This window comes from Vicugna pacos, chromosome 12, assembly GCF_048564905.1.
Source record: "Vicugna pacos chromosome 12, VicPac4, whole genome shotgun sequence".
Classification (NCBI taxonomy): domain Eukaryota; kingdom Metazoa; phylum Chordata; class Mammalia; order Artiodactyla; family Camelidae; genus Vicugna; species Vicugna pacos.
Window position 1 is genome coordinate 2,050,577 of NC_132998.1, and position 14,170 is coordinate 2,064,746.

General features: G+C 46.4%; 1 protein-coding gene across 2 annotated transcripts in view; it reads left to right on the plus strand.

The window, feature by feature from the left end:
- The window catches only part of PPM1H (protein phosphatase, Mg2+/Mn2+ dependent 1H), a 252,529-nt gene that overhangs the window by 153,619 nt on the left and 84,740 nt on the right, over positions 1 to 14,170 (plus strand). For both annotated transcript variants that reach the window (XM_072973841.1, XM_072973840.1), the window contains exon 5: positions 2,346 to 2,430. In XM_072973841.1, the coding sequence (XP_072829942.1) occupies positions 2,346 to 2,430 (85 nt within the window). The remainder of the gene's footprint in view (positions 1 to 2,345; positions 2,431 to 14,170) is intronic.

A 14,170-nucleotide genomic window follows, 5' to 3' on the forward strand; every position in this document is an offset into this window, starting at 1 on the left:
TGGACTCGCACTGGTCAGGAGGAGAAGGTGAGGGAGAGGGGGGTTCGCAGATGAAGGCTCCTCTCGCCTCTGTGAAGTCCGCCCCACTTTCCTTGTGTAAGTGGACTCCTGCCACCTCCTAGTTCCACTCTCTTCCTTGCTCAAATTCAAGGCAAAGCTTCTCCTAAATTCTCTCATCTGTTCTTATATTCAGTTATAGTCACCAGGCTCCTGCTATGTGACAGGCGTGATGTCAAGCATTTGGAATTGAAAGAGTGAACAACCAGACCAGGCCCCCGACCTCCTGACACTCCGGTCCTGGAGGAGGAGCTCCTGTCGCTTGGTTGGGCGTGTGACGTCTCCTCCCGACAGGCCCACTCTGACACCCCATCCTCCACCTTCCCTTTCTTCCTTGTCTTACTCACTGTCTTTTTCTTCCCTCCTAATATCCAACTTTCTAAGCCTGGAAGCTGGAGTTCAGAGACCATGAAGGAAAAAGGAAGAAAAAGAGTTAAGAGTAGCTTTAAGCAAAATTTTGAAACAGAAGGTTGCCTTGGGAATTTATGGCATGACTTTGCTCTAGCCCCCCACGTTCTCAGGACCCTTCTTGCTGCTTTCAGGTTAGGCCCCACCCCGGCCCTTCCTGACACCGCCCCCTCGTTCAAGTTCCCCCAAGTTTCTCTGTCCTCTGCCAAAACCCTGCTCTATCTTACTGAACTTAGTCTCGGCTGATAAATAGGACAAAGACAATTTCAATTAACTTACAGCGATTTGTGAATGGTGGATATCACCATTTCTGGGGGTTGGGAGATGGTTACATTTTACAAGTTTACAAGAAAGAATCTTTAATTTGTCCTATTTTCAGCAGGATAGTAAGTGATATGACTGTTCCAGCAAGAGGCATCCTCTTTCCAGAGTCAGCCCCCCAAACCTTTCCATTTGCTCACAGGTCGTTTTTCTCCTAGATTCATAAATTCTTTAACGCCCCCAAGATTTGTGTTGTCACCTCCTCCCTTGCCTGCCCCCTCCACCAGTTTCTATGACAGCAGCAACGGGCACAGGCGGCCAGGGGGTGGGGGAGGGGTCAAGCGGCTGCAGCCATTTACAGGGATAGTTTCTAAGTCAGGAACTGCCTGCCTCTCCAGGGGGAGGGAGAGGTGCCGAGGGTTTCTTGGCACAAAGAATACAGCCCCCTAGGCAGCGAGGCGTCTACCCAGAGCTGAGCCCATCGATGGTATTTCCCGTGTTTGTGGGTCTTCACAGAGAAGTGCGTTGGTTCCCCAGGTCTCTGCGTCCCTGACACCAGGGAGCCTTGAGGTTTGAACAGAATGCAGTTCCCCAAGCCGCTTGCATTTGTCGTAGAAATGGTAGCCTTCGACCACAACAGGTCGATAACAGGGAGGTGCTGTCAGGAGCCACTGCAGAACAAGGGCTGAGCCCAGGAGGTTCCACCGGAAACAGGCTTAGGAAAGGTTGCTCCACACTTACCCATCCTGAAGCCTCTCCTTTAGACGTCTGCTTTGGGGAGCTCCGTTCTCCCAAGAGTCCTGGGGTCGGTGGTCACCCTTGGGCACGTTTTGGGGAGTGTATGGATTTCCTCCCTTGAAGATGAGATGAATGGTTTCTCCTGGACCCAGGATATGACCGTAGAATCTCAGGAGTCTAGGTCAGGTGCTCTCAGATGGTAATGTGCCTGTGAATCGCCAGGGGCTCTTACGACAATGCAGGTTCTGATACATTAGTCTGTGGTGGAACCTGGGAGTCTGCATGCCTAGCAAGCTCCCTGGGGAGGCCTGTGCTGCTGGCCCACAGTAACCAGTCACCTGGAGCTCTGCCTTCTACTACTTCAAACACTAGCCCACTTACGACTGCTTAACTTAAAGCTGAATTAATTAAATGTGAATAAAATTTAAAATTCAGTTTCTTGGCTGCGCTAACCAGAATTCAAATGCCCAGACCCAGATGTGGCTGGTGGCTGCCATACTGGACTGCACAGATTGAAGCACAAGTTTTAATGATCACAGAAAGTTCAATGGGAGAGCACTAGTGTAGAGTGAGCCTCTGTGCATGAATCATTGACCCAGCCATTTATTCACTGAGCATCTATTACGTGCCAAGTAGCATGCTTGACGCTGGGCGTTAAGCTAGCAGGAAAAGTAAATGTCAGCTAATGAGAATGTCATGCTCTTAAAGATACCTACAGTGTGGTGAGGGATCCAGAGTTGGTGACGGTGAACTGGTGCCTTGAAGATTGGAAGGAAGACTATCCCCTGAGCATGCATGTGTATTCTGACCTCGCTGTGGCGTTATCGCGGAATCCAGGTGCTTACGACATTGGCCGCTGACATGCATTTTCACCATTGCAGGGCTATAATCATCAGAAACGGAGAAATCATCCCCATGTCTTCGGAATTCACCCCCGAGACTGAGCGCCAGCGGCTTCAGTACCTGGTAAGAGTCCTCTGGGTTTGGCAGACACCTCGTGGTGTCAGGGATGGTGTCGGAGCTGTTGGGGAGGAATGTGTTGCTATTAACATGAGTGCAGGCCCACAGCAGTAAAGTGACATATGGTGTTAACTCCCCCTCACGCACCTCCTGGATCACACATCCCGGCTCCGTGTGCAGCGACCCACTCCGTCTCCATGCATTTATTACCGTGGCTGATTTTCTCCCATCTGTAACCAATCAAAGACCATGGTACGCTCTGTTTCCTTTAATGGCTTAACACGTACAATATGAAACGTCGTGTTAAAGAAGGCAGCTATCTTCTTCCTAGGCCTGCTACTCACTTTAACTCAAATAGAGGGTTCAGACGAGGCTGAACCTCGCCACGAGGAGGGTGGCAGCCCAAGAGGCTGATGATACACCCCTGCTTTGTGCTCAGGTACGAAGTCTCCAGGGCTCTCGGGCAGAGATGCAGGTGGCAGAAAAGTCTGTGTGTACCCTGAAAACACATTCATGTAGATCCCCCTCTTTGGAGCAAAATTACGAGAGGGCTATAGGAGGGCTGTTTGGTTTTTCAGATCTTAGAAGTTTTGCTTCACTGAAGATTTGAGTTTTCTGGGAAACAGAATAAATTCCCTGCCCTCAAACCAGGGGATCGGGTGTTAGGCAGAATCTCAGTTCCGTGACTATGGTCATCGTCCTGGATTACTCTGGGGTGGGCATCTTTGGGGATTATCTGTAAAGAGTAGTTCTGTGGATGAAATATTTCCTGCCAACCAGCTGTCTTCTTAGACAGTGTGGCTAAGTTAGTGACCTTCTGCTCCTAGGAAAGAATTAACCCAGCCTTCTCCAGAAGGACTTGGTTCATGTCTCTAAATTCTGGCCTTTGGGAACAGCTGGGCTTTGAGGACTTTGGTCAGTTTAGAAAGTAGCCGTGCACTCCCCTCAGTTCCCTTCTCTGTGTTGTGTTGGTTTTACCCAGTAGCTAAGCTGTGTGGTTTTTGGTAGTTACCTGGTACATAAGACAGCAAGAATTTAGAACCAAGGTAAAAACGTTTCTTTAGGCTTTGGCCAACAATTATTTTCAAATTTATCTTGCTGTTTTCAAGTGGATAAACCTGGAGCCACTCTGGGGGGCCCAGGATTAGAGCCCTCCCTGTGTTTGGCAGTCTCGGTGGGAGGAAGGGAATTGCAGCCCGTGGGACCCCATCCTCATCCCACTCTTACGCACCAGCTGGGCAGCTTTGTTAGCTTTGTTGCAAGTGTCTTAACCTTTGCAGACCTTGACCTGTCACTTATAAAGGAGAGAGCTACAGGGTCCTTGCAAGTAGAGTTCATAACCTCCAGCCCCCTTGCTACCTGCTTAACTTTCTCCAATCCACCTTACACAAAGCCCCATGTGACCTTCACATGGACCTTGTCATGGCTTTGCCTAAAAACCATTGGCTCCCATGGTGGACAGAAGGCTGGCCACACTTGGCCAACCCAGAATCGGGGTTCCCATCTGCCTCTCCAGCATCATCTCACCGTTAACCCTGCCAGTGCCACCGTGCATCCTGGGCTGCGGCTTTGATCTTTTGTTCTCAGGACACATTGTGATCTCTCCGACCTCCATGCCTTTGGAAATATGCTCTGCCAGGATGATCCTTCCCCTCTTCTCTGCCAGGAAGACTCCTTGTCCTTTGAGACTCCCAACAGAAATGTCACTTCCTCCAGGAAGTGTCCCCTTACCTCCCAGGGGTCCGTCCCCAGTGCTCACACAGCACCATGTAGAAGCCCCCAGCGTGGGGTATTGTATTGCTTCTTCTGAGCTCTGTCTCCCCTTCCAGACTGAGTCCTGGAGGGCAGGCCCCTCCCTTAGACACTTGATAGCGTCAGTAGCCAGCACAGAGGAGACACTGAATCAGAATTTGTTGACTGGAGGAGCCAGTTTGTCTTGATGTCTGATCATCACCACACAGGACTTCCCCGCTCCCTCTCCTGAAACCTCTCATGGAGGCACCAGGCCTTTGCCTCCCCAGCCTCGACTGCACCCTGTCTTCATCACCTCCGTGCCGCTTAAGAGAAACCATCTCCTGTTTACTCTGGCTGAAGGCAGTGAGTAATAGCAGATGGACTTCTTTGTTTTGAAACACTTTCACATTTTCATGTGGCAAGAACGGTACCAAGAGCTTACAGCATGAACTTTTTGGGAGGGAGGAGAGGCTGGCAGTTTTCAGATTCACATCCCAATACTGGTGGTCTATTTGGAGATGGTTGGAATAAGAGGCGTGTGGCTTCAGAGCTCAGCTTCGTCACACGACTGTGTCTGTGATTTCTACCGGGCCCCTGCCCGATTCCCCAGCGGCACTGTCGGTAACGGGCACAGAGAACCCCAGAAGGCAGCTGTGAGGATGAAGTGGCATAACATGTGTGGACTTCTTTGGTGCCGCATAACACTCACTTGGTTATTGGAGAATGAACCAGTCTTGCCACTTCAGATTCTGCTGGCCTGCAAACCACAGTGGCATTTTCCCTTTATTTTTATTTAAGAATCACTCCTGATGTTTCTAAAATTAATGTGTATTTTGGTGTCACCCTTGCATAATCAGCATGGACACCATGAACCCACAGAACTGAGCCTAATATCTGAATGTCTAGAAGGTAAAAGCACTGCCCCCATTCTTTTTAACCCTGACTCCTAAACTACGTAGGTTTCTCTAATTTATAAACAAAAACTTTTCTCCCCAGGCAACAGGAGTATAAATGACCAAAACATAAGATACCCTGGCTGTCCAGCCTCCTGTCCTGTTGGGCGTCTAGGAATGTATGCTTTGAAATGGATAATTCCAGTAATAATATTCACATGCTCTGTGATGTGAATCTTTGGGGTGAAGTATTTGAGAGAATTAGGGGATTGACAGACAAAATAACTTTGTGGTGAAATCTTTATGTAAAGTTTTTGAGAGTTAGGCAGTTTATAGCCTAAAATCTTGAAAATGATATCAATTATGAAAGGAAAACAGAAGTGTGATGTGGATTTCTCCCGGCCCCGCCCAGGCAAGAGCTGTGTGACCTCAAGTCCCTCACACGATGTCTCTGAATCTCCTTTTCTCCTGAGTGAAATGTATAGGAGAAATATTGAAATACTTATTATATATTCTGAGATCAAAATAAAAAGTAATCTCATAATGACATCAAATACAGGAGATATCTTACAAATTTAGGTGCATCTAATCCTACCAGTTCATTTTTTGGAAACATCAGTTCCCTTGAACTAGTTGTGAAACAGTTCTGTTTAATGATAGCTGTAGTCTCCTTTACGCGATCTAAACGAGTTAGGACATCACTGGAAGTTAACAGTGTACTCTTTATTCTGAGGTCAAATCGAGTTTTATTCTCATGATGTCTCAAGAAACACTTGTGAGAGATCATGAAAACTTCTGGGTCCCCAGGGACTTGCTTTGAGCAGATGCCTGCAGTCCCAGGGCTGTTTGACTTGCAGAAATGGTTAATGATTTTCTTGGAGGTGTGGGGAGAGGGGTCAGAGCCCTTTGTACATGAACCGTTTGATCCACGTCAAGCAAGAATGTTCTTGGTATGCACAGTCCAGACGCTCAGGGATTACAGAGCTGGAAGCAGATTATAAAGTGATGGATGTGGCAGGCACGTTAATTTTGTTTGGTCTTGAATCCTGACCTCAGAGGGCCCTTCATAACAGCTCTCCGGGTAATGTGAACTTTGTTCTGTAGATTCTTGTGCTGGGTGATTAATCAAGCAGGCTTGAGGGTTTGACATGTTCACATGGCCTGTGGCAGGTGTGCGCTGAGAGGGTCACGGGCCATGCACTTGTGCCCCAGCACCCGGGGAGAGCTGATGGTCCGATAGTCACGAACATGCCTTGTTCTTCTCTTGCTGGGTTTTAGGTGACTTTATTAACGTTTCCAGGGTGATTGAAATGAGATATTTAAGGGGTCCACCAAGCTCGATGGCTGTTTTGATGGAGTCAAGGCCCAGATAGGAGGGAAAGCAGTCTGGTTTGTGGGTGTTTCTTGGCAGAGTTTACTGCTCTGATACTGTGGCCTCTAGAAAAATCATGTCAGCCTGGAGTGATGTGCTCCAAGTGACAGCCAGACATGGATCTCCCTTGACGGGGAACCTTAGAGCCCCGAGGTGTGGGAGTAGCGGCTTCCCCTCCGTTCTGCCGAGACAAATTTATAAACTCTGATTGGATTACATGAGGATGTGCCGGGATCATCCAACCTTCAACTAATGCACGTCTGTCCTCGTAGATAACTCAAGCCTGCAGCTGTTTATCATCAAGGGCAGTGGAGAGAGGGGATGAGAGTGGGTTTCAAATGCGCATTTGATACCCGCACGTGCTTCGTTATCTGAGGTGCCGTCTTGCGTTGTCCTTGGGACCGCCCCCAGCCTTCTACACTGCGTCTGGTTTGGTTTGTCTGCTGTTTCCCTGGTGCCTGAGCTTGGAAGGGTTTCGAGTGGACAGTGTGTGCCTCTTGGCTCTTCGGGAGTTTTTCATTCTCAAGAATTATCTCCCAAGAAGAATATGCTTTAAGCCTAAACCTGCTTTTAAGACAGGCAGCTATGATCGAGTGTGTGAGTGAGTGAAAACAGCGGACCCTCCACTTCGACCTCACCCCTGACCTTGGGAGCAGGTTGTTAAGCCCGAGAGCCTGGCTTCAGTCACAGGGAGGCAGCTTCCCCACCACTCTGCTTTGCTTGATGACGCAGTCTTGGACAAATCCACTCCAATCGCACCTCTTTCCCCGTTTAACCCCTTTCGCAGAACTGCGTATGAGTCTCAAAATCTTGAATTAAAAAATGGCAGGCTAGAGTGGTTGACATTTTTCCTATTTACTATCGGCTGCATCAAGAAGAAGCCAGAAGAATTTTAGTGTGAAACTGGCACTGCCCAGGGCTTCAGAGGCAGAACTGACACTTGGCTGCCCTACGAGCACTGCCTGGCTTTAGGGAAGACTCTGAAGACATTAGCCTTTATAATTGAACCTCACCACTTCCAGCGCCTTATTTTGAAAATGAATATAAATGCGTGTTTCGTTTATTCCAGATTGGGAGGGTCAGAGACTTGGCGTGGAGGCACTCTAAACCTACTGTGCAGACCTAAGAAAATGCATTCCACACAGCGGAACAAAATCATTATGAGAAGGAATTCCTACTTATTCTCCTTTAAAAAAAAAAGAAATCAGTCTTTCTGTGCAGTTGCTACACATATGGAAAAGCCCTGGTCCTACAAAATATTCTGAATAAAAAGTTGGGCGCATAAGCTGGAACCATCTACCCACAGGGTCCCTTGAGAATTGATCTCAGTGTGAGGAAACAAGATAATGTCATACATCCTTTAAGTATGTTGAGGCTAAATATGCTTTGAGAGAGGCTGGTAGGATTCACTGAGGTTTACTTGGGCAAAAACTTATCCACAGATTGTCTTCCGTGCTTCAGCTGCTTTATCTGTGAACTAGGGTAATTACAGGACCCTCACAGGATTGGGATGAGGATTAACAAGTGAACACTTGTAGTGCTTACAACAGGGCCTGGATCGGAGACAAGATAAAACTTCGTAGTTTTCAAATATAACTATATATGAAGAACTTCTTCATGGCCATCCTGCCATCGGGACTACTGTGGCCTTTTATAAAATTTCTCCATCCCACTTGCAGAAGCAAAAAGAGATTGAAGATCTGCAGGCGAATCCTTTCTGCTGACTTGAGTTATTCTCTCTACAAATGAATACCTTTCCCCAGATTTTCACTTGGAAAGAAGCAGCATTAGGCATATGAATATGGAAACCTTATATGTTTTATGTAAATGAACACTTTTTACCCCTTATTCTATACATTAAACTGTTATAGAGTTGACAGATCTAGGCAATTTTGTTTAATATCTCTATCAGTATTCTGGTTTCCATGTGGCTCCTTTATCTTAAGATCTACATTTTACCATTTTAAAGCTGTTTTGGGGGGGCATGCTCCTTCTCTGGCAAATGAGCGCCCCCGTGTAGAAATTTAAATGTGACTCCTCCTTGACATCCACAGAAACCAGACGGAATTTTATTTAATATCCAATTCTGTAGCTGCCTGTATATACAGGCTTGGCTTTTGCTGCTTTGAGATTTTTTAAGGAGCAATTAAGATGGAGAGTATTCTTTATGAAAGACTCTGACCCCTACATATTTAGGCCTCAGCCATTTCACATTTTTCCTTCATTATTGTCTTAAACCCAAACCAGAAAATTCCGCTTCTGCACTATAAATCAGGCAGCCAGCCTTGGCTCTGGAAGAGCCGTCTCATTTGACCGTTAGTGTGACCGTTAGTGATCACCAGTGGCTTGGCTGACATTATTAATTTCATTTCATTCATGACCTTAGACTTCTATCATGATAAATCATCTTGAAATGCAAGGCTTCCAGTCCTCCTCTATAATCTGATGAGGTTCTCCCCCTCCCAAGGGCAAGAAAGAGGAGAGATTATTCAATTTTTAAAAAAGATTTACGTTGAATGCTGAAAATCCTCATTTTGATAACTTCTTCTCGTGTACTGAGAGGTCTAAACATTAAAACAATTAATTCATATACAGTTTTTCTAGTTAGAAGATTTTACAAAGCATTTCCTGCCCTGGAGTGTGCCTTCTCGTTTCACACAAGAATATTTTTACTTTCTGTATTCTGCTGATGGGAGTGGAAATGGGAACAGCTAACTACCTTGGAAAAGGATTTTGCCCAGCAGTTCCCCTCCAGGGTACACAGCGAACGAAGTGTGGACCTCTGTTCACACCAAAAGGCTAGAATGTGTGTGGCAGCCCTGTTTGTAAGAGCCAAATCTGGAAGCTACCCGAGTGCACATGGAGAGCAGGATGATAAATAAACGTGGCACAGTCACAGGGTGAAATAAACAAGTTGTAACTACGCGCAACGACGTGGACGCATCTCGCAGAGTTAACCTCCAGCCTCTGGATTCCATGGGAAGCCTAGAAACAGGCACGCCCGACCGGGAAGTGTGGGGACAGTGCTTCGCTCGGGGGCAGCAGCAGGGATTGAATGGAGTCCCGACCCCAGGGTGCTGGTGATGTTCTGGTTTTTAATCTGGATGCTAGTTCCGTGGGTGTGATTAATTTGTGAAAATCCATCCCCCTGCATACATGTGGTCTGAGCGCTGTACTGTACATATAAAATACTTCATTGAAAAGCTGTTGTTGTTTTTTTTAAGTACATTGACTTCATTTAAGTGTATATCACCCTCTGTAGGAGGGGCCTTCCTGCGGGAGCTCCAGGCCAAACAGCAGGACAGGTTCCCCAGAAAGCCACGCCCCTGCTGCCTCTCTGTCCCGCTCTGCTCTCTCCCCTAAGAGTAGCTCCAAAAGACCCCGCACCTCGCCGCCCCCTGCTTCCCTGCCTCTGCTCTTGCCGCCCGTGCCCCAGCACCCTGAAAAGCCTTTTCACATAGAGGAAAACATAGGCAGAACACTCTTGGGCATAAATCACAGCAATATTTTTTTTCGGATTCATCTCTTAGGGGTAATAGAAACAAAAGCAAAATAAACAAATGGGTCCTATCTAATTAAACTTAAAAGCTTTTACACAGCAAAGGAAACCATCAACAAAGTGAAAAGAATGGGAGAAATATTTGCAAGCGATGCTGCCAACAAGAGCATAATTTTTAAAATATATAAACAGCTCATACTACTCAATATCAAAAAGCAAAACAAAACAAAAAACAATCAAAAAATGGGCAGAAGACCTAAATAGGTATTTCTCCAAAGAAGACATACAGATGTCCAATAAGCACATGAAAAGATGCTCAGCATTGCTAATTATTCAAGAAATGCAAATCAAAACTACAAGGTATCACCTCACGCTGATCAGAATGACCATCATCAAAAAGTCTACGAATAATGAATGCTGAAGAGAGTGTGGAGAAAAAGGAACCCTCCTGCACTGTTGGTGGGAATGTAAATTGATGCAGCCACTGTGGAGAACAGTATGGAGTTTCCTTAAAAAACTAAAAATTGAGTTACCATATGATCCAGCAATCCCACTCCTGGGCATATATCTGAAAAAGATGAAAACTCTAGTTTGAAAAGATACATGCACTTCAGTGTTCATAGCAGCACTATAATAGCCAAGACATGGAAGCAACCTAAATGTCTATTGACAGATGAATGGATAAGGAAGATGTGGGGTATGTGTGTGCACACATGCACACACATATGCATGTACACACAGTGGACTATTACTCAGCCATAAAAAAGAATGAAATGATGCCAGTTGCAACAACATGGACGGACCTAGAGATTATACCAAGTGAAGTAAGTCAGACAGAGAAAGACATGATACCACTTACATGTGGAATCTTAAAGTAACACAAACGAACTTTTACAAAACAAATAGATTCACAGACATAGAAAACAAACTTACAGTTAACAAAGCAGAAAGGAGGGGGATAAATTGGAAATCTGGGATTAATAGATATTACTATATCTAAACTAGATAAACAAGGACCTCCTGATTAGCACTGTATTCAACATCTTGTAATAACCTATAATGGAATCTGAAAAAGAATGCATATATATATATATACACACACATACATACACACAACTGAATCATTTTGCTATACATCTGAAACACTGTAAACCAACTATACTTCAATAAAAAATTTAAAAAGTTAAAATTAAAAAATCTGTTTAAAATAATGAAAACAAATCTTTCCCATTCTCTCTGACCCCACCCAGTGACCCCACTGGGCATAGCTCCTTGTCCGCCCATGAGCCTTCCTCGTTCTTGCCTGCTAGTGCGTGAGCTCCGAGCGGAGGGGCATCTTTTTTGTTTGAATCCCTAACCCCTGATACCCACACCTGCAGGAGTTCATGTGTTACGTGCTTGAATTCCATTGGCTGGCTACCCCAAAACCTGGGACAGTCCCCTCCTTGGCTGGAACTACTCACTGGCAAGCTGACGACAAGGCAGCAGTAGGACATTTTATTGAAAGGAGGAAGCAGTTTGTGTTCCCCAGCAGGCAATTTTGAGTAACCTCCAGAACCACGGTCTCAGTGTCCACAGGAAACCTGGTGCCCAGCCTCCTCCCAGAACCAGTACGTACGTGTCACTGCCTGGGGTCTGGACTCCTGCTTCCACTCCCTGGTTTCTTCCTGCCTGGCCAAGAAGCTCAAAGCTCTGCACAAGCCCAGGAGGATGGGGCTCAGATCCATGTGCTCTGGAGCAAGACGACCGGGGTTCAGGTCAGTCACACATTATGTGCTGGTGAGAGACTTCCTAGGGGATCCCAGGAGGCAGCTCTTCTTCAGGCCTGTCCCCTCCTGTTACGGCTCCATCAGAGACTCTCAACAGGATGGATGGCTGGGTTTCTTCAGTGTGGTGCTCACCTCCGGCCCCTTCCCTTGAAGCTAGCTTCTGCTCAGGGCTAGAGAGGAGAGCAGCTAGAAGACGTCTGCTCCTCCTCTTCGCTGTCCCTGGTGTCCCGCCACTTCTCGGCATGGCAGAGTATTCCCGCGTCCTTTCCCTAGAGAGGATGCCTCTTCTCGTCCCTGGCTGAATGTAACCATATCTGGAAGTGTGTTCTCATCAGCTGCCCAGACACCAAGTGGCAAGGATACATCTTACCCTCATGTTAGCAAACCTGCACCCTCCAGAGTCCTTAAAAGACTCTTGGTGACCTGCCTTTGGTTTTGCCGGGGCAGTGGTGACCACGCTTCCCCCCCAGGTGCCCTTTGTGGTTCGCACCTGACCCTTCCCTCCCCTTAGTTATGAGCACTCTGTATTCCTTGGCAGAAAGTCTCAAAATTTAGGTTAAAAATGGAGGTACAAAAAGAGGTCCAATTTTTCTTTACATGGGGCAGGTCAGCACACTTTACATTGGATCTTAGAATAAAATACATTTCTCGGTTTCCAGTCAGCATGCTTATTAGGCAAAGAAGAGACATAACATTCTGTAGACATTGTCAGGACTGCAAAGTTATCATGGGTTTTTTAATGGTGTGACTGCACCCACACAAATGTGGTTTTACAGGAAGGTGTCTATCGAATTATGAAAGGTTAACTAAATCCAAAATATGTTAACGTGTGTCCAAGATTGTTTTTATGTGCCATGGGCTTTAGTTTTAATTTTTTCTAAAGATTGAAAGCTATGTTGTATTATTTTGTAAAGTTTAAATAAAAACTAAAATGTAATTGTGGAAAGCAGGTCAAAATTTCTATACTCATTCTTCCAACAAATACTTACTTAAAGCCTTTGCTGTGTTTGGTGCTAGCCAGGGCATTAGAGTGTAGCTAAGGTCTTAAAAATCATTAATGAACACACTCAAGTGTAGCTAGTATTACTTGTGTCACCAGACAGATGTTTCTAACATACATATATCCAAATAGCAGAAAGAAAAAGCTAAAATACACCCCCCCAAAAAAAAATCTAAAAAGAAAGGAAGCCAAAGATGAGGATGGAGATGGTGATTTTCAAGCGTAGTAAAAATACGTCCTGAGGGGTATGTCCGAGGTACACAGGGAATACATATAGATTCTATGGTAGGCATGACTGTAGCAGAAAATGTCATGTGACATGTGAAATGTGCTGTGGCAATTAGCCAGAGGAAGAAAAATAACCTGAAAGAGGGAGAAATCCAAGGGTGTAACATCCAGATCAGTGGGGGATGAACATCACAGTACTTCCTCAGAGCTCAGGCACTTTTTTCCTTTTACGTTTTGACATATCTAAAGTGGGGACATTCTACAGTTGGCTGGGGCTGTCAGCCAGGTGGCAGGCAGGACACGGCTGTTACCCCCCGGGCGTGAGCAAACATGAAAAGAGCAGCTCCCGACTTCAGGCTGGGCGTCCAGCGCTTGGAGGAAACCCCTGCAGACAAAAAGCGAGGCGCCCTTTCAGCCTCTTTGGATCCAACAGTCACACGGCGGGGCCGGGGGAGGGGGACCAGACTTGCTCAGCCACGTTCCCGAAGTGGAGTCACGAGTAAGTGGGCTCCGGATGACTGCAGTTTGGCTTCAGAACGTCACACCCCTGCCTCCGAGGCTTGGGGCTTTTGTGGCTCGTGCAGGAAATGCTGCGTCACCCACGCGCCCCTGAAACACAGGCCGCTCAGGGGGGAAAGTCACCAACGCGGAATGATTCGGAGTCAGAATGTGATGGGCGCCGCAGGAGTCTAAATGCCAGAACGTTTTGGAACAACCATAGCCAGCACCTCACTTACATATCCCTTCCTAAATATGCATGGTAGTAACAGAATTTTAAGTCTACAAGGAGTTCTTTCAAAAATAATAAAAAATTGAAAAAGGCAAGAAAGCATTCTGCCTAGTTTAATTGGCAACTTTTTCCCTTCTTCGAGTACCAAAATAATGGCACAATTATAAAGGGCGTCGTAGAACCGATGAAATACAGAAGCCTGTTGTTGGGACAGGAGAAGCAGGTGGTTTGTGGGAACCTTGAGGGGCTCTGCATGTGAAGGGGCGATGGATGTCACAGGTGACACAGGGTTCCGGGTCCCTTTGAACCTGCTTATGCTCAGAGGAAGAGGCGAGGTGGCCCCTGCAAATAGCAAGTTGCTGGGGAGTTCCCACTACCCTGCGGACTTCTGGTACAACTGCCCAGGCAAACGTATACCAGCGCAGAGGGCACAGGGCTGCAAGATGTACTTAGGGATGGCTCTTGGATCCAAACCCGTTTGTTGTGCAATATATACGTGTATCGTGTGTCTGTATTTATAC